Below are 21734 nucleotides of genomic sequence, written 5' to 3' on the forward strand. Positions count from 1 at the left end.
ACATCTAGAGTCAAGAAAAAACAGAACTAATTTCGACATGCAGGACGTGCACATAACTAACTAAAGCCCATACACAAAGATAAACTTCTGGATTTTTTACTGTTACATTGATTTGCTCTTTTCTCTGAAAATTTGTAAGAAAGATTATTGAGAAGGAGAGTTATAAATATTATTTATTAAGTTGCTAATAAACACAAGAGTTGAATTAATTTTTAAGTATATATTATCAAAGAACTTGGAGGCAACTTTATTTAATTTAAATTTCCACCAAAACTGTTACAATCAGATAAAAGTGTTCGTTTACCTTTAAAGACTTTAAAAGGATAAATATTCTATAATGTTTACCAGTATAATATGCTCATTTATAATAGCCCTCACAGCTAGATATTTATCTATTTTATTTAACTCAAATTCCTTTTGTTATAGTTTTAAATCTCTGCTTCTATTCTAAATATAAATAGCAACATGAGAGCATCATTCATTTTTTCAACAACTATTTACTGAGTATCCACTACGTGCATCCCATAACATAAAACTTTTGTCTACAAGCTTAGAATCTGACTGAAAAGACATGATTAATGAAATTAAAACACTTAAAATAACCCAGGACTGTATGAGATTATCAGAGAACAGTACTAATGTATATTGTAGTGGTTTATAAGAGACAGAGAAAAGTGGTTTGGAATGATTAAGAAAGGTTTCAAGAATGAAGGAGGGCTTGAGTTTCATTTCACATAATTGAGATAAATGGAAAGAATTCAAAGAGCCATCTTGCGAAGAGTCTAAACGCTACCTCTAACAAATCATTCTGGAATTTCGAATGCGGGATCAAATCAATCCTTCTACTATTTGTAAACAGAATAATCACTATTTACCCAATTTTCTCTCCTCTTTCGTATTCCCATTTCTTTTTTACATGCCTACACGTTGAGTCTTTATCACCTTGCAGCTCCCTAAACCTCGCTGCCTAGGACCTTCCATCCAGTGAGCTGAGCCATCCATCACTTGACAGGGACCGCAAGAGTGGAGACCCAAGCAATCACTACCAGCTTGGATTTTCAAACAGCACTTTTAAGTAGAGCATGGCAGAATAGACAGCCTTGAATATTAGGATTTTAGAGTCAAAATCCAGGCACTTGAAAGAAAAGAGTATATTCATAACAAGTGTCCCTGTAAATATCAATAGCTAATGACTCAGAGCAAAGAGTTTACAAAAAATGAGCCATAGAAAAAGAAGAAAGCACCCGCTGTAAGAAGAAAGGGAAGGACGCAACTAGTTGTTGAGAAGGATGAAAACAGGAGATTATTAAGGGTCTCAGAGGGTTATGTCTTCCTTCCTTGTGTTGTAATTCTTGGTGGGACCCGGAAGGCAACTGGCCAGCTCGCCCCACCATGCCTACCACTATGATGTCTGCTACCACCACCACTGAAAGATGGGAGAGCAGAATGGAGTTTGCCTTTGTTTCCCACCTGCAAGCAGGCAAGGAGCACCAGAATGACTGACTATCGTAGAGAACAAAGAGAGGGAAGTCTAGTTGGCTACAGAGGGCCCAAGTAGTGCTCCTTCCCAAGTCTTCACTGACTCTGCTGCAAAGTGGAAGAGATTTAGAGAATGTTCCTGTAACTCCTTTATTATGATGTAGGTATTAGAAGAGAAGAAATTGTCACTGAACCACCTTGGCAGGGGGAAGCAGGAGTTGAAGATCGCTAAAGCTTAAACCAGGAAACCCAGTAGCATAGGCAATGGGGAGAACATCACCAGCCAGGTCATGAGGGAGGAACTGCTTATCCTCTGAGCATAACCAGAGCCAGTGGGAGCTGAGGTGGAGCTGTATTCAGTAGTGTGGGAACCACTATGCATTGATCATGCTGTGCAAACAGACCATATGGAAGGCCAGTAGGACAGACACTGCCCAAAGTCCAGGCAGAACCAAGAGCTACACTTGAGCTGAGGATGGAAACGAGTGGAGGAAACAAACAAGGACAATAAACTTCCACCTAAACCCTGACAAGAGTCTGAGTAAGGCTGGGGGAAGAAGAGGAGAGCCCTTGAGAGGGAGCCTGAACTTGGCACTGGATTCAGGAGTTAGACAGTTCCGAGTGGGTCAAGTCATACACTGAGTAATTACCCTGAATTCCTCATTCTGCCTCAGCCGTGAAGCTCTGTGCCATGATGGTAAACAGCTAACACAGAGGAGCAGAGAGCATAGATACCATAAAGGCCCCAAATGCCAAACTTACCAGCTGCAGTCCACTCTCAAAGTGTGGAAAAACTAAACAGAATGTAATCAATGCCAAAGTGACAATGTAGCTTTCCAAAACTAATCACTAGCTCAAAATAAACATTCTGACATCTTAGCAGAGCATTGTTTTTCATAAGGCTAAATTCTCTTTGGAAGCCTTCCAAATAAGCTTGGTTAATAAAATATCAAAAAATATGTAATTATAACTTGGACCTGTACTAATTAATAGCAATACTAATGATGATAGCTAATATTAATTGGACAGTTACTATACGAGCAGCATTATTATTATCCCCATTTTATAGATGAGAAGATTAAGGAGTAGAGAAGTGAATCACTTGTTAAAGACCTAGATGAGCCATTTGTTCATCAGGCAAGTGAGTGAGCAGCATTTAAATTCAAACCTCCCAGATTTCAGACTCTGTGCTCTTCACCATCACACAGCCCCTGGCGTGGAAGAATATTTTGAAGGCTCAAAGTATTTGCATGCCCACAAACCAAAATAAAAATTATTGCAAGTAAAATTATCAAAAATTTTGCTTTGAAGCTAGAAGGAATGTAAAGATATTTAAATATATAGTTATAAGTAGAGATCTGGGCTTCACTGAGTGTGGAACAGAGTTAGAAATAAAACACAGATGTTGAGTTATTTCCTGAAGACATCATTTGGGCCACAGGATCTGAATTTATTCGCAGGAAACCACCACCAATTTGTGCATGGGAAAGAGTTTCACTCCAGCACTAAGCAGCCATTGGCCTCAATGTCTGGGACTGCCATGTGCTGGCAGGAATGCATTTAGTACCCAACCATTCAGCCAGAACGTTTCAATGACAAGCCACGTGACGTGAATCCCGAACACTTTAGCAACAATTTTGACTGGTGTCATCAAGCCATAAGGAGTAAAAGAAAATCAAGGAAATCTTTTAAAATGGGACGATTCACTGCCATTTATAGAAAAAGGAAAGCTCCTCTCAAAATACTTTCTATTTCCATAAAACCGTAAAGCAGTCAATGATAAAGTTAATAGAAACTATTTAATCTGAACACTATTACTTTGCTGCAAATAAGTGAACTCAGTTGTCTTGAATATCTGCACATGCAGAAATGATTTATATGAAAAACATTATCAACAGATCTCACAAAAGCTCTTTGCACAAATGAATTTGTTCTCTGTCATCAGAAATAGAAGCAGATAATCTACTTAGTAAGCCCCAAAAGGGACATGACAATCAACCACTGAGATACAAGAGAATTTGTATCTACAATTTTATGATCCAATCCTTATTGTGATATTACAAATATGTTAAACAATTTGTTCAGCAGCTTTGAAACAACAAATGCTGTAACTCAGTTGTGCAGTGCAACGTAAAAGAGAGTAGAACACAGGTAGAAACCTAGCAGCCCTCAGCTCTTCAATTACAAATTGGGGAAAATGAAAATGAAGAATTCAAGCCTGTACATGCATTTCAATCACAACTCCTGTGCTGGAACTGAAGCATCCATGCTCCACATACCGATGTTATCTATATTCAGGGAATACGTTTTGATGGAAAACATCATCAATTATGAATGCTTATGTGCTGGGAGTTTGTTTAAGAAAATAAGGGGAGATCTCTGTTTAGCTGTTCATTTTGTACAACAGAGAGACAACAGATATTGTTTTGTAGTCTTGACAAATTAAACACTGGCTAATTAGTCTTCAGTTATACAAAGTGTGAATAATAAGTCCAATGTTTTATCATGAAGTACATATTCTTCTCAGAAGCATAAAGCAGCAAAGAACAAATCTTTTAAAATATTCATGAATTTCAGAACTAATAAAAGGAATGAAACAAATATAGCAAACATTTGGACACAGCATGGAATGATGGAATGGTTTTCCAAAGGTTTTATATACATATGTATATGTGTGTGTATACATGCACACGCACACACTCCTACACATACAAACGTATATAATTTTACATATTTGGCCATTCAGAAAAAAACACTGTTGGTCAGAGTACCTAGCATAGACCAAAAAACAAAACAAAACAAAAAAAACCCCAGAATGGTTAACTAAGAAATAGTAATTACAGAGCAGGCACACAGCTTTATACCCTGAGCACTTCAGTCTCTATCCCACCTTTGAACTCACTCTGTAGTCTCAGGAAAAACCATCTAGAGGCCAGGAACTGGCGTAGTTCTCATCTTGATCTACGCAGGCATTAGAATAGAATCTTGATTAGTGAATCTACTCATTTCAATATTTAACCTGTCTCAGCAGTCAATTTCAAATCAATATTTCTCATCTTCAGTTTCAACTTCTCCCTCTAAAGAAGAGCCTGTTCCCCATTTCTGTTTTTCATTCACCTCTTCCAGAAATCAAATGAACATTTTTCCTTGGCCTCCTTAAACATGAGAACATTATTCTTCTGTCTACTTTGGAAAAAAATAAAAGCTATTCAATATATTTCCTTTAAAAAAATTAGCCTCGTTTATATAATAAGCTTCTGGATCGCCAGTCAGGTTTATGCAATTTGTTTTGTTCTACATCTATTGTCCTACCCCTGCCGTACTCTGACCAGTCCTCAAGCATTGTATAGTGGGAAGCACTCAGGTCTTCGAATTCAAAGTAAACCTTCATTGAAATCCCACCTTGCCCACTCTTAGCTATGTGACCTCACGTAAATTGCTGTGTCACTCTATCTCTCAATTTCCTTATTTGTAAAATTTTAAAGAAACAATAAAAAATGTGTAAAAATAGATATTAAATAAGATCAAGCATAATCGCTTTCTTAGGAGATTGTCCAGGACACAGCCTGTTCACAAAGGAAGTTAGTATCCTTACCTACCATTCTTAAATTTAATAACAGGAAAACTATACACAACATTAACAGTTTCCTTTACGGTGACCTGGCAGGAAAAGCTGATTCTGCTGCCAGCCGGCTGGGTTCCAGTCCCAACATCGCAGCTTTTAAGTCTGACTTTAAACACTTCAAAATCTCTTCCTGTCCCCTTCTATAAAACAGAATCAACCTCCTAAGGACATTTCAAGAATTAAATTAGGCCACACATACAAAGCACATAAAAACGGTGTACTGTAAGTGCTTAATAAATATTGACTTTTGACATTGTTTACATTCTTGGTCAAAAGGGGCCCTTTCAACATGCCTGTGGCAGACACATTCAACTACCTACCGCACACGATTTCCCGTCCCTCATTCTCCGTACTAGATAAACACTGAATTTGATTGGCCAATCATTTGCTTCAAGTGAGGCAGATCTCCCCCCTCAGCAACAGAAAGGAGTTGATTGGTCAAGGGAAATCATGGTAATGTCATTCTCCTCACAGTGATTTGTTTAGAGGAGTTCATAACTCTAGCTGATGAGAATTGAGGGCAGTCTGCTGAATGACACATGGGAATTTTTCTGAGGCCAGTGAAAGAATTATCTATCTTTCCTAACTTCAGATTTTACTGCATAAGAATGTGATATATGGCCTGCTGGCCCGGTGGTGCAGTGGTTAAGTGCGTGTGCTCTGCTTCGGCAGCCCGAGGGTTCGCTGGTTCGGATCCCGGGCGTGCACTGACGCACCGCTCATCAAGCCATGCTGTGGCGGCGTCCAATATAAAACAGAGGAAGATAGGCATGGATGTTAGCCCAGGGCCGATCTTCCTTGGCAAAAAGAGGACAATTGGCATCAGATGTTAGCTCAGAGCTAATCTTCCTCACCAAAAAAAAAAAAAAAGAATGTGATATATGAAACTGTTGCAGCCACGTTTCTTCCATGAAGTCAAGGAAAAACAGCCAAAACCAAGAAGAACTATGAAATCCAAATCTGCCTCCAGATGGCTTCTTCCATGCTATAATAAGTTTTTATTTTTAAGGTATTTTGAATTTGCTCTTCTCTTCTTTGCCCCTAAAAGCATCCTAAACTGATGTAATCTAATTATGAAAGTATTCAGCAAGTTGACCACAAATTGATGACTTGCTGAATTATTAATAATTACAGTGTTTCATAATAACACAAGCCATTTAAAAATATAGCTTATATTTAAATATTAATGTTATATAGACTTTAATGAATTACACTAACCTGAACAATCAATCTGCCTCACCTTGCAATCACCCTGAACCCAATATCTCTAAATCCTGTTACTTCCCCATGCTCATTAATCTTTTAGGTCACTAAAAGATTTACTCACTTACCAATTGGAAGCCACTCACGTACAGTTTGGCCATTCAAAAGAAATGGCCAGAAAGAATGATAGAAATCTGAAACTCTTAAGGCTTTCTTCCTTCAGAAATTTCTTGCCACTACAAAGGATCCATGTTTTAGTCAGTGGAATGAGTCAAGTTTTAGAACCAAATATGAACTGAATTTGAATTTCAAGTCCTTTACTTATCAGATACGACTTAACTGTTATGAAACTCAGTTCGCTCATCTGTAAAATAATAGTTCAGAACTCCTATAAACGTTGTGAACATGAAAACAAGGTAGCCCATATGATTGTACTCTGCAGGGTGACTGACAGATTTTCTTCTGACAAAGATTCTCTCCTCGACAAAACTCTAGCCAGGCCCCACTGAGCCCTCTTCTCGACCAAGCCTCAACCTTGGCCTAGAAAGATTTGAACAAAGCACTAATAATTTTTAACAGTTCAAGACCACATTCCTAGGATGACCCTAACCTCCCTTAAAGTGCCTGCCTGAGAAAACTCAAGGCTGCCAAAGAATTTACTGTTTGTTCCAGCAACACCTGAAGATAGGGCCCCTGTCTCCCAGCCTCTGTGGGAGGGTAGGAGCCTAACTTTGATTAGAGCCAGTTAAACTCAGATGGGTTTCACATGGACCAAACTCCCTCTTCCCGATTTTTGTAATTTTTCACTTTCCTGACTCTATAGAGCCCCCACTCACCCCCTCCCTATTCCCTCATTCTCCCTTTAAAATGCCTAGTCACTCTGTACAAATCAAAGTTGAGTTCAGTTCACACTTGGCTCATTACCCTATTGAATACAGTAATATAATATACCCCCAATATAGTATATTACTGAGTAAAATCTGCCCTTACCACTTTAACTAGTGTTTGGCTTTGTTCATCTTAACATTTCCTTCATTCCATTAATTCCTCAAATACTTACAAATAGACACTGCTTGTTGAGGAAACAGGCTGCCTGTAATCATTCTAAGCTTTGTGGGGCATCTCCTTCTGTCCCTTATGAGTATAACTATATCAGACTTGATCCCAGCTCTTCAAAGTCTGACCCCACCACCCACCTCTCCATTCCCTCTTAGCTGATGAATTATCCTCCTTGAAACAAAAGAGTGATTGAACTTTACTATTAGTATTTACTTTCCTTTCTCAGTCTCAGCTCCCTGCATGCATTTCTGCAGAATGTGTTCTGGAGTCACAATTAGTACAAGATACTTCACACTTCTTATGACAACTTTTCTTCTCCCATCACACATCCACATCCTCATACATCACCTGAGATATGGAGACTTCTAAATGAGGCACGGGAGTGAGAAGCAGCAGAACAGGAATAGTGCAAGTTAACTAATAAATAAGTTCCCTTCTCCACTGTAATCAGTAAGTTTAATCCTTTGATTTTCCTAGCAAGAAGGAGATACATTCTGCTTAAAGAAGTCACTGTTCACCAAATAATCTCTGTATTAATGCATAGTGTAGGAAGAAGAGTATTTTTAATAAAATATTTAATCACAATAGAAATGAAACAGGGACTTGAAAGAGAAAATACATTAGCAACTTAGGGTATTTCATAATTGCTCAGAATTCTGTACTAAGAAGTGTTATCTTAATATCATGAGAATACGAAAGTTGACTATTTCATATCCATTTTAGATATGGCTGTGAAAGTTTTTCAGCAAAGCAGAGAGGATGGCAAAATATCATTTAACAACCTATTTTGAGTTTTGTTTCATAATTGCAGACCACATGCAGTCCCCACAGAGGGAAAATGCATCAGCCTGGGGCTGATGAGGGGGCTTTGAAATAAAATGACTCTTGGAGATAACCAATTAAAGTGATTATAAATTATGTGAAATTTGAGGGGAGAAATGAAAGTGTAAATGGATGAATCAGAAGCCGTATCCATATCTTTAATTGCAAACTGTGTTTCAAGTTAAAAGTGGCACACACACTAATGGTAACGTTAGTGGAATAAAGGGTAGGCAGACAAATAAATAGGTGATAAAGATATTGGGGAGTATCTGAAAATGTATTCTGTCCAATTAAATGCTTTTATCACTGAAGGCAGACCCAGAGAACATCAAAAAATCATGACAAACACTACTACCAGACAAGAGAGAATTTTTTGAGATTAAACTGAATTTCATTAAAAAAAAAAAGAGACAAATCCATGTGTTTAAGAAAAAATAAGGTAACATAACTCTTAATTGTCTTTCTATCCATACAGTTTAGAATCGCCTTCCAATAATCATTGATTGAATAATCAATTTTTAATCCACCTCAGGAGATTATCTTGATTTTGAGGACTTTAAATACTGACTCTGTTGACATATCATATATTTACTATTGACAATATCTGATCTACTTAATTATATCATTATCAATTTATTATATCTCCCTCATTTCTTTCTATATGTTAAAGACTTTGAAATCCCAACTACATAACCATCTCCTTTGCCTCAGATAAGCCCTCAAAAGTACAAATCTTATAGCAATATTTAAAAGTTTGCTTTATTCCCAGTCTAATTCATTTTCAGTACAGGAAATAAGGCAGGTCATCCTTGTTATTCCTCTTCAATTAAACAACCATTGTGACTTGATTATTTTATAGATATTCATATATTTATTGAAGGCCTATCACATGCAGGCCTTCACCTTATGAGGTGATATAAACAAAGTGTTTGAAACAAATACCCAGATCTACATATAGTATATTCCCAAGAAACCAAATCATTATCCAAAGTCTAGAGTAAATATATTTTTAAGTAGTCAGCCATTTTGTTTTACTTCTGCTGGGTAATATTTATATATTCATTCAGTGCACATTGCCTAAGCATCTGCTATGTTCCAGGACTACAGATATGAATTTACAGCCAACTCTCTAATCAAGTATGTTGTATTTAATGGGATGCCAACATGGGAAAGCATTCTTGTTCTCATGGAGTAGTTCACACGGAAGGTCACAGTAGGGTTCAGTGAAGTTTGACCTACAGAATTCAGTTATATTACCCCCTTGTTTGGATCTTCAGTGCCTTGCACACTGACTAATATGTAGTAGGCAATTAAGGTATATATGTCGAAAGAAAGAAAGATGTCTTCAGTGACGAGACGCTTGAGCTGAGTCTTGAAGAAAAATAATACGAATTGTCCAGGCAAAGAAAGGTAAGACAAGTGGACAAGACACGGGCTGAGTACACGCAGGGTCCAAATCTGGGCATTCCAGGAATGCTGCAAGAGTCTTTGGTGTGCCGAGTAACAAACAATGAAGCTGAGAGAACAGGATTGTGAAAAGGAATAAAAGGCAAAAGTCTTAACAATTCTAAGTCAGAAACTTCCACATAATTGAAATGAAAAGTAGACCTCTAATTAAAATTTATAGCATGTGTCCCACAAACATAGTCTAAAAGTAACTTGGAAGAGTAGAATGACAAAAATATGTCCTGTACTAAGACGTTATTTGAGAATTGCTTCAAAGATATGAATAAAGCATATTTAAGTAAAAACAGAGACATTGTAATAGGAAAATGTGTTGTATCGAGAGTAAAATATTTATATCAAGTCCTGGACCTATCTTTTTTTTTTTTTTTTTTGTGAGGAAGCTAACATCCATTGCCAATCCTCCTCCTTTTGCTGAGGAAGACTAGCTCTGAGCTCACATCCATACCCATCTTCCTCTGTTTTGTATATGGGACGCAGCCACAGCATGGCTTGACCAGCGGTGCATATGTCCACGCCCAGGATCCGAACCTGCAAACTCTGAACCCATGAACTCCGGGCTGCCAAAGTGGAGCAGGCAAAGTTAACTGCTATGCCACCGGGCCAGCCCCTGGTCCTACCATTTTTTAAGTTTTCTTGGGCAAGTAATTACACCTGTTTGAGGTTCATTTTCTTCCTTTCCAAATCAGGAATAGTATCTACCTTTCAGGATAATTGCCCACTTTCAAATAGTTAAATTAAAGTTGACTATAGACGTTTTTGTTAACTACTATGTCTCAGTGTATGGTATACACATTTTAAAACATTAAATTTTATAATATAACTCTAGCCCCTTGATAATTCAAAAGTTTAATCTGGTTTGAAGTATTAGCATATAATCTATAGAACAGGTAGGCTGAAGCCAGTTATTCTATGATAAAGAGCATGAAAAAGAAGTGAACAGGATTAAAAATGTGCTTAATTTCAGTTGCTATTAAAAAGCTATAAGTGTTTTATCTAAGTAACTAAGTTAAAAAATCAAAAACAGGTAAATATCATTGACTAGTACTTTGACAAAGTATATGTCACATACTTCATGTTATATTTTAATCTTCACATAAGCTGTGTTTAACATTTCTCTCATGGATGGCACAAAGTTACTGCTGTAATATAAAACTGCTCTGCTCAGCAATGTATTCAATATTTGTGAGGTAGAGAATAATAATCAGAGAGAAATTAAGTGGGACAATAAATACAAAAATAATGAGAAAGCCTATTATTAGTAGTATTACAGTTACTAAAAAATTGGTTGGGAATGAACGAATTACAATAATAGAAAAACTGTCCCCAAGCCCTCTCATTAATACTTAGAACAAAGTACAAGTGTACTGATTTCTTAGATTGGGACCCACTCTATTATACTATAATATAGGTCTCAGGCATATTACATTGCTTTATTTTACAAGTGGTGACATGCGTTTCTGCTCTAACACCACATTTGCAACCCCGAAAAACGCCAGGGCCTGCAAAATCGTGCAGTAAAAAATATCACGGCTTATGGAAAAAGACAGGATTAGAGGTCAGAACACTCAAAACCTACAGAAATGATAACCAAGCACTAACAAAAACCATAACAATCTTAATTAAAATACTGGCACAGTTAAATCTCTACTGGTATTTGTAGCTAGTTTTTGCACCTTCTTTCAAGATGCAAGGCCTGAAGGACATTCACTGTAAAATGAAAACTATGATCCAGAGTATAGCCCTCAAAAAATAGAAACAACATACAAGTAAACAAACCATTTTAACACAGGAGAAAACGCCTTCCCAGTTTCTTCAGCTGCACTCTGAACATTGCCAGATACATAAAAAGCAGAAATCAAAATGGGTCTTAAAATCACTACACAAACTAATACTTGCACTAAGGAAAGGCACTTGAGCTGATTTTTCATATTTTTGTTAACATCTTCGCAGATTGCTAAGGCTTTCTCTTTAATTGCGAGGAAGCTTGCGCTCGATCACTTAAAAATTAATGAGCTGAAGAAATCTTATAAGGATCAACACGATTTCTACACCATCCCCCTATTTATCAATCGTGTGTAAGGTAATATGCATCAAGGAAACACACAGAGAAGCAGAAAAGACTGAATTATATCTTAAATGCATTTGATGCTCTTTGGCTGTAAATTTGAGTGTCAGTAACAGAACACACTTAATAGCTCTAGGCAAATCAGACACCCTTTATCTCCAAACATCATCTATCGAATGCGATTTTATCAGGATTAAATGAGAAAATGAGTGAAAATGCCCAGCACAGCTCCCTGGCATAGAGTAGGCACTCAATAATATTAGTTTCTTTGGATACCAATAGAAAAATTTTCAACTCTCTATATTCAATATCAAATTTCTTTTTTGTTTTGTTTTTAGTTTAGTTTCTTTTTTTTTGGTTTCTTTTTGTTATTTTCTCACGTTTTTTGTTTTGATTTTAGTTTCTCCAGAATCAAAAGAAAAACAAAACTATGAATAAGCAGAGAAAAGGAAGAATATATAATAAAAGCAAATTTGACCTACATGCTTCTGAAATTTTACCCAAAATTCCAAACATTTACTAAATAATATTAAAGTACAAACAGTGATGAAAGAACGAGATAAAAACAGAACTTAAATAAAAGTAGAGACAGATTCTGGAGGAATGACAAAGAACAACAGTCTGCCTTTCTAAATTTATTGATGATATTTCTGTCCAGGTGGTCCATGGATACCTTAATACCGCAATAGAAAGTTACAAGCAAGCAAACAAAAAAAATTTGCTTAAAATAACTGGTTTTCTTTATTTATTTCCCTATATCTATTAAGACATAACCTTTCTTTCTGTGAAATAGGCTTAAATCTTTGGGTACCACCTTCCTCCTAATTTCCCAAATTGAATGCGTTATTAAGATCCATTAATTCTTCCATAGAAACATGTCATGCCCACTCACTCTTTCATTTTCCTCTGGTCCACCCCACACATAGCCAGTAGACTTGAAAACAAAACAAAACTTGAATCATATTATTTTCCTGCTCAAACAATGGTTCCAAAAAATCTACACAAAAGAGTCAAACTCAGCTTGGCCTCAAAGCCTTTCCACCTCCCAGTCCCATCAATATTTCCGTAATTGAGTCCAACAACTCATCTTTCCAAACACTTAATTAAATTGGATTATTTCTGTCCTCTAAACACTTGCCTACTTTCCTACAATTGTTCAGCCGTTTTTTTCTCCTCGTATTATTTTCTCCATTTACTGTCACCATGTTGAAGCCCTCTCTGCTTCAGTGAGTGGCAGGGTGGTGTCTGGTTAAAAGGAGAGCCTTTGCACAAGTCTTGAGTTCAAATCTTTGTTTCCTAGCTATCCAACCTTAGACAGTTATTTAAATTTTCTATGCCTCTTAGCCCTCAAGTGTAAAAGGGGAATAATAATACGATAATAATTAGAGCGTTGTTGTACATATTAACCTGGTTAATACATGTAAAATGCCTACAATAGAGCCAAGCAGTTAGTAAACACTCCACAAATTTTAGCCTTTTCTAGGTGCTGAATTCCTAAGAACTTATTTAAACCATTTAATTTTTAATTAATGATATCTGTTATCATTTTCCAACATTTTGTTGAACAGTTTACTGATCTCTCATATGCTTATTTGGCTTTTTAAATTTATATTTTTTTGTCTTCTCAACTGTAAACACTGAATTCCATGCATTACCTCTTCCCCCAAACACACAAATTTTCAAATACATTAAATATAGTAAAAAATAGCCATTGAATTAGAAGTGAGAAAATCTAATCCTAATTCCAGATAACTACTAACTATAACCGATATAGGCAAATCAGATAATTCCTCGGCACCTCAATTTTTTCATCCATAAAATAAAGTTAATAGTCCCTTGGATTCTTGACGATCATTAGTTATAAGGTGGTTGAAAGGACTTTGAACAAATTGTCTGTACTGTTATAAGATGCTGGCATTCTACTCATTGTACGGGCTGAATGGTATTTGTTAATTGATTAACTGACAAAATGGCACAGAATTTAAATATCACCATTACTTTGAGCTGAAGAAATATTAGATTAATTCTTTAAATCTATGCAAAAGTTTGGTGTTTAGAGAACTGAATTAAGAGTTTCAAGATCAGAGCTCTACTTATTAACCCTTTTACTTTTCTATTCGACCTTTAGTAAGTCACTTATCCTAATTGTGTGTCCATCCTAAGCCTCTTGGTGACTAACACCAGCCTGGTATTGGCCCATAGAAGGGATTCATGATACAAAAAGAAACCCATTCCTCAAGACTTTTTACTGCCATCTGCTGGAAAATTGTGAAAATAAGTATGTATTCTATCACCATGACTATGAGTGGCGCCCCCTGGAGTTGTTCGTTATACAACCTATACAACCATTCCTAGGAATGCCACCTAATACGGTGTCTAAAACATTGTAAGCATTTAATGAATGTTTGATGAATGAGTAAATAATGAATGAGCCACTCTTAACAATGAATTAGATTATCTCTGTTCCTCACTATTTTTTTCTAATCACGGGGCAGTTTATGATGACTTAAAAAAATTGAATAAATGAGATGTTTTTAAACCACAGGCAGATTTATCTGTATGCATATTATACCAAAAAATAGAAACAATGTCTGGCATAGAAGGGCTGACATTTTACAAGATGCTCCACATATCTATTACCACAATTGCTCCTCATGGCAGCACAGCAAGGCCAACTAGCCAGATATTTTTATATCAGATTTTCAAATAAGCAAATAATGGTTCTCAGAGTTTAGGTTGCTTCTTCAAAGTCAAGAGATTCTTTGTGGTGTAGGTCTTCTAATTTCAAATCTAATGATCTTTCCCTTTCCCTACTAGTTTCAGTAACAAAATGGACCAAGAAAAATTTGATCAATTGGCCTGAAATCCTTCAAACTCTCATCTGTTGATTGTTATGCTCATAAATATTCTCAAAATTCAACATCATCCCTCTTAACTATTTAAATTCAGGCAAGTCTGTTTCATTACATCATAGCTTTCTAAAATGTCCTGTAATGTTTGATGAATTGTTCGTGGCAAAAGTGAATACGTGAAACCAGAAAGTATGTGATTAGCTATTTGGGATCATGACTATTATTATAATTGTAAATAGCTAAAAGATATTAAAATATTTAAAAGAGTGCCATATAGAAGCACTTTTATTTGCTGAACAATTAAAGATAACTTGGTTCTATGAACCTCAGGAATATTACATTTAATAAAAGCATAAAAGCACTGGTTCCATCTTAAAGTGCTCTCATATCATATAATTTGGAAAATTAAAACTATAATCTTTTCAAAAGGCCTACCTTCAATATAATTGGGATAGTAAAAAGGGCATAACAAATTTAGAATCTAGGTCAGCAAAACTTGAAAAACAGTCATATTCCCTTTATAAGAATATTAAATTATTAAATTAATTTTGCATCCACCAACACCCGGAGGATGAATTTTATTTTGGACCAAAAAAACAAAAGCAATTCAGACTTGCCCTACCACTTATCGTGCACTTTCTTCATGCCCTCAAAGTTCACTGCTATGAGAGATAACCCTGAAAACACATAAATTTAAATCATTTCCCAAATGTCAAAACCCAGAGAAAGCATCAGGAGTAGCTCCAGGGCCTTCAGACTGACAGCCCTGTTTTCATTCCCTCTGCCCCCTCACAAGGAACCAGACAAAGACAAATGACACTGTTCAGCTTGGTCACTAGCCTCAATCTCTGTGGCTCATTTCTCAGTTCCATCACAAACTATTTCTACGTTTGAAAGAAAGCCATTTTATTTACTAAGTTATATGAAGTTTGACTTTCTTCTTGTATTGAATGAAGTCCTCTTTTTCCATTAATTGCTTTTCTAATAGAACATTACTTCTGGGAGACCATTAGCCCCCCGTGTCATTGAAAAGACTCATCTGACACCCGGGACCCATCAACTTCCCTTCTTGCTCTATGGGCTCCAATTCAGCATTAGAAACTAAAGTAACAAAATGCTCTGCTTAACTCCTTTGACGTAAAGCAGGGAAGGAAATCCTCTGGGTTATTCGCTGACAATAGCGATATTAATTTACACAGCCTATCTTCCCTAAGTGCAAATGAATATGGAGTGGATTCAACAGAAACCTTGCAAAAAAGAGGCTGACAACAAAGAATTAGAGCAGGGTAGATAGAAAAAGGATGTGAGAGAGGCTGTAACTGTGTAACAGGCTACACAGAAGATAGGTTGGTGGAGACCTTCCTATAGACCTGAACCTAGTAGACACCCACACACCTGTGCTTTAGTTTTAGAAGGTACACTTCTCTAACGAACAATGACTTACTAGCACTTCACCAGAAAGTGTAAATGTACGCAGAAGCCTGTAAGCTTAACTAATTAACTGGACAATTCACTCCCCTCTCCCCAGTTCGGCTTAGGTAAGTGTTCTAACTATGTACCGTTGAACTGGATTGCACGAGAGATGAATAGCTCTGTTCTTACCTTACATTTTCATACAAGAATGCTCCCATTTCATTTATGTGAACATCCAGTAATAGATGTTTATTACTTATATTTGGATAATTTTTAAAAGAAAAAGAAAATGATTTAAGAAACCCACCTTCGGGAAAGCAATACATACGTACTACAGTTTGGGAATCTGAATTTGCATAGATCCAAACAGCAAATGCACTGTTAATCCCAGACTCAAGTTACCATTTGAAATTTATGATGACAGAGGCTACGATCAAGTTTTGAATACAAAAGAAAAATAATTGCAAAAGTTAGAGTTACAGAATCTCCTTTCTATTGACAAGTGGATTCAAGCTTGACAATTAAACCCTAACCTTACTTCATTGGAAGTTAATCTTGCAGTGGAAATGAGAGGTTTTTGAAGGAGCCTTTTTGCTACAAGAAAAAAGGCTCTCACCCCAGTAGAACAATAATCTTGTGTTGAAAGTTAGAATTATTCGGACTTGTTAGCTAATTACGGTATTGGCATCCAGTTAAGTTAGTCAGTTTTCCACTTCCATCATTTTCTCCTATGCAACTGCTGCAGTTCAAAACGTTTTGACTATTTAAAAGGGAATACATCATCCTTGCCTTTCCCCAGCCTAACTGCACACCACTTTCCAAAGCAATAGCTTCAATCATGCTTCATAAAATCCTCTGCAAGTATATTGTTGGAAACATAAATCAGCAAGCTGGGATTTTAGTATTTCTAAGGCAAGCCCAGGGATCTCTGACTGGCAGCTTTTCCATGGCCCCATTTATAAAAGAATAAACAAAATTATGAGTTACACTGGATTCATTTTTTCAAAACTGCTCCCAGTGGTGTGTCTGATACTTGCTGCTGCATCCTTAATTGGAGAACAAAACACTAGCATAGAGGAATTGGACTCCAGGATCAGGATGGCTGTTTCTAAGCATCTCTGCCTTCATTAGGACACACGGCACAGAAGTATTACACGTTCTGTTTCACAAAAGCTAGGTCTCTATGATATGCATTTACGCCTTTCTAAGTGTCATGCATTTTTAAATTGTACTAGATAGAGAGATCTTTAGAACGATGCTCTCCTCCTTCCCTGTTTTATTACAGTGAATATGGGCTCCCCTTCAGGCATGCATGCTTCAGTCTTAGAGACCCTCTTTATAATCACCCTGCATTCTGAATTATAAATTAGGTGAATCACAATTTCAGATATATGTTACATAGACAGACCCAAAGTAGACATATCTGTATGTACTATAAACATTCCTAGATTTCCCCTGCATCCCCCAAATTCCAACACACTTCACGTCTACAATGGTAAATTCACAGATTCCACAACTGAGACATTTTCCTTCTCTAAACCAGTCACAACGTAACCATAAGTCTGCATAAACTTGCTTTCTATTATGCCCACATCTTACTCCACACTATCTATACTTGGTTAATTGCAGTGGTATTTTAATGGTAATTTTCAGGGACTGTTTCTTAGTGTTCAGAAATACCTCTCTACATTATAAATGAACAGTTAAACATAATCAGCAGCACTCCAAAAATTAAAGCAGCATATCTATATAGCATAAAGTGTTAGGCTGATCTTTACTATAATAGTGAAATTATTAAATTAACTGGGCTAATATTAGCTTCAGATGGACATACCTGCAATTTTGCTACAAGTGAAATTTTGCATACTCTATGTTATTAAGGGAAAATGAGCAGCAGCTTACCAAGACACTTTACAAACTATAGCAACATCCACTGTTTGCACTCTGATTTCTGAACATAAAATCTACATCCAGTCGTGTGTCACCAGACACTAACACTATAGCTTTAGGGAAGAGAAGGGCAGAGAAAGGAAGGCTTCATATCCAAAATGTCAAGCCCTGCTGAAGAATGATAGGACCCGGGGAGTGTGGAAGACCAGAAACAACCATTCCCGGTCTTAAAATGGAGTTCTACCACCCCCTGCTGGACCAAATGAGCAACGCAGAAGAGGCTAAAAAATGCTTAGAATTGAATATAGCGGCGATATTTTAACTTGTCTCCTAATCTATCTTTTCTCAAAAAAACAATTTCATGCTACACTAATAATATAACATCCTCCGCAATTATTACACATCACAAAATTATCGCTATTTTCTTTTTCTTTAAAGACCTCCACCAATGCATGTTTTAGCATTTTGTGTGCCCAATTAAATGTCCAAACTTGTCTGGACAGTTGAAAATGCCCCCTTTTATTTTAAATATATTTTATGTGAATGTGAACTACCTAAACAAAGCAAATTCGCATCCATCTCTAGACAGACAAACAGAGGTAGCTTCCACAAATTCTCTCAGGTTATTCTAGTAAGCCATTCATTTATTTCTTAAGAGATAAAAGCTCCCACTAGTTCTTCACAAGCTAAAAAATCCCTTACAGGAGTAATTACAATCTGACGTTATAAAAATCCCCAACCTTGATGTATTAACAAGGAGGGGGTGGTGGTGTATGAAAATGAATGACTGCAACACATCCCTAGTTTTACCCATCACAACATCCACGGCCCCTCTCTTAGTTTCCAACAGAAATAAGCCATCACCGTTCACTTCCTAGTCAGGAACCGGGGTCTTGGGAAAGGGGAAAAAAGAGTCTCTAAGAATTGAATTTCTTGCACACAACAGAGATATTTCACAAACGAGTTTCATGCTGATAGTTTCTGCTGGGTCTGTGAAACATCATCGTTCCCCTTCCCTCCGCAACCTCAGATATTTAACTGTTAATACACACCAACATACACATCCAATTTGGGATCATAAAAATCAGAGAGGGCCAAGATCCTAGAAAAAGAAGCAGTTTGCCTCGCTCTCCTGCTCACTGATGCCCATCTCCAATTCCGTATTTGCTCTTAATTAAGGGTCTCCACAGCACAGATACGATTTTTAGCGGCAGCTAAAAGCAAGGGTGAAAATAACAACAACAATAACTATAACTTTAGTTCTTTCATTTAATTCCTCTCGTGCCCCCCTCTGCCTCTCTTGGTTGGGTGGCAGGGGGAGGGAAAGTAAACGCAATAAAGCACCACACTCCTACCTTGCCCGCTACTGACAAGCAACCCGAGCAGGTAGAAGGAGAGGAGGAGGCTCATGTTCAGGACGTGGCACTGGTGGACAGTTCCAAAGTTATTAAGTGCAGCCCTGGAGAGAGAACGTTCCGCTGCCACGGCCGTCTGTGCTAGAGCCGCCGCCGCTCCCGGGGCGCCCAGCCGCCCGCAGCCCGCGCGCTCCTCCTCGCAAAGTGACTGCAAGCTCCGCTCCTCGCCGCACTATATCCAGGCGGCGGCGGCGGCGGCGGTAGCAGCAGCGGCCGCCGCGGCGGCAGCAGAGCCGGGCGGGGAGGGAGGCGGGGGCGGGGGCGCGGGGCGGGGAGGCGCGGCCGAGGCGTATCCCTCCGCGCCGCACGGCGGCCGCGTCCCGCGAGGCGCGCGGCCCCAGGATTCGTCCGCAGTCCAGTTGGGAGCGGCGGGTTCGGTGCCCGGTGCCTCCAGCTAGCGGGGCCGCCGCGATCGGGCCGGCACGAGCACGTCTGCGAGTGGCGGCTGCACGCTCAGCCTGATGGCCGTCCGCACGTTGACCGACGTCCCTGGGCCGAGGAGAGAGGGCAGCCTCGAGCTCCTGCACCGCCGCCGACCGGTTCGCCCGAACGGGCTGCTCGAGCTGATGCTGATGTTGCAGGCGGCCGCCCGGGCCCGCGCTCCAAGCGCGCCTGGGCTTAGCGGGAGCAGGGGATCTGGGGGCGGGCGGTGTATTCTGCAGCTCTCATTCCTCCAAGGGCGTGGGGCGGGGGGGAGGAAGATTCTCTGTCTCTCCCAGGCCCTCCCTCTTGCTCAAACCTCCAGCAGGCTGCCCCGTTCTCATGCTTTCCACTCTGCCACGGCAGAGGAGACGCAGTTGTCCTCTAGTGTCTACACTGCCTGTCTCCTCGGGCCCTAGAGGGTAGGCGGAAAGATGTGCACGGTGTTTCTTATCCATGTCGACCAACTGCTGTTGAGAGCAGGTACCGTAAAGGATAGACATTGGGGAGAGGGCGAGATGTTGGAGGGGCTGCGTTAAACTCAGCTGTGGGCGTTAGCTGCGTCCTTAGGGAAGTTTGGTCTCCTCTTCGTCACACTCGGCGGGCTCTGCCCTCGGTCCCCAGCGCACAGCACAGGCCGGGTCCCCGCGACAGGTGCGACGAGGGAGGTCCTGGAAATGTACAAAGACAGCTCACCGCACGGGGATCTTTCCCCACGCCACCCGCCACTCATACACACACCTGCGTGTGTGCGCGCGTGTAAATGAAGTGATGGAGCCGTGGCAAGCGCCCAGAACTAACTCGCTTCTTCTGAAGGTTCTGGCATAGCATTATTTCTCCTAGAAGTGTAGGAAAAGGTCTGTCAGTTTGATGTCAAACCTGCAGCAAGAGCGAGCAAGGGCAAGAGGCAGAATTCCTGGCCCCAGGGCCCTTGTCGGTTGGCCTGGGTCAGAGTGACCAGCTGCAACTGACAATGGATCCTCCTCTGCACATTCGTTCTTATTCCTTAAGGTACTCAACTGCCTCACCGCAGTCCCGGCGAAGCCTTTGACCGTTTCCTTATCAGTGAGGACACGGAAGCAGGAGAGGATAGAAATATTGTAGAGCTCAGAATCCAGTTCGCCGCACCCCGCTACACCCAGATTCGATGCTGAAACGGAGGTTTCATTGCAAAGGGTAAGAGTAGAAGCTAACATGGATAGGGGAGATATTGTCTGCAATTTGTGTTCCCCAGGCAGAACACAATCTTCTTGATACAGAAGATTCACTTACTCGGCATCCCAGGATGGGGCTATTGTGAAGAGTGGAGGGGCGAAGGCAGTTGTCAACACACCACGCGGCTGAACTCTAACCAATGGCCCTCTCAGCACCACACAACTGGAGAACCTCTTCCTCCCTCTCGATTTTATAGTAGTATATTTAGGGCAATATATTTAGGAAGTTCTTTTGGCAATGCTCCCTCCCCACACCCTTTCCCAATTCTGGGAAGCACCAACTGTACTTAAGTAAGCTCACAGTCAGTTCTTTGCAGGAAAGGGTAGAAACAGCACATTTATAGGTGTGAAAGACAAATGACTCGTTTATTTTCGCCAGTTCTTGTTTTCTCTAGGGAATCAAGAAATGCTACACACACACACAAACACACAAAGTTACAGAAGAAAGTTGAAAGGATACTGCCTGCACCAAATAGACTCTTTACAAAACCTGCAATTTTTCAATGATACCAGGGGTGGCCCAGTACCTCTGACATACAAACACACACACATAGACACACACACACATAAGGTCCTGGTAATCTTGATAACTGGATTCTCCTCTATATTGTTGGAAGTCAAATTACTTTTATCTCAGGCAAAGGGTTGAGCTATGCCAGAGGAGAATTTGACTGGCACCCTTTGAGATAATTTAGACGTTAAATCTTCTTGGGGTAGGGTGGAGGGAGGAGAGAGGGTAGCAATGATCCATCAGAAGTTAATGAAAGTTCTGAGTAGAGGTTTGCACCATAAGACTATGTACGAATTCTG

The 21734-nt window shown here is 39.1% G+C and overlaps 1 protein-coding gene across 2 annotated transcripts in view; it reads right to left on the reverse strand.

Annotated features, from left to right (window-relative positions):
* NCAM2 (neural cell adhesion molecule 2) overlaps positions 1–19451 on the reverse strand; it is a 488709-nt gene extending 469258 nt beyond the window's left edge. For both annotated transcript variants that reach the window (XM_087418188.1, XM_087418189.1), the window contains exon 1: positions 19231–19451. In XM_087418188.1, the coding sequence (XP_087274314.1) occupies positions 19231–19285 (55 nt within the window). In that variant the 5' untranslated portion in view covers positions 19286–19451. The remainder of the gene's footprint in view (positions 1–19230) is intronic.
* Between the last annotated feature and the right edge of the window lie 2283 nt (positions 19452–21734).

This window comes from Ceratotherium simum, chromosome 27 (genome assembly GCF_057802395.1).
Source record: "Ceratotherium simum simum isolate JZ-2026a chromosome 27, ASM5780239v1, whole genome shotgun sequence".
In the NCBI taxonomy this organism is placed as follows: Eukaryota; Metazoa; Chordata; class Mammalia; order Perissodactyla; family Rhinocerotidae; genus Ceratotherium; species Ceratotherium simum.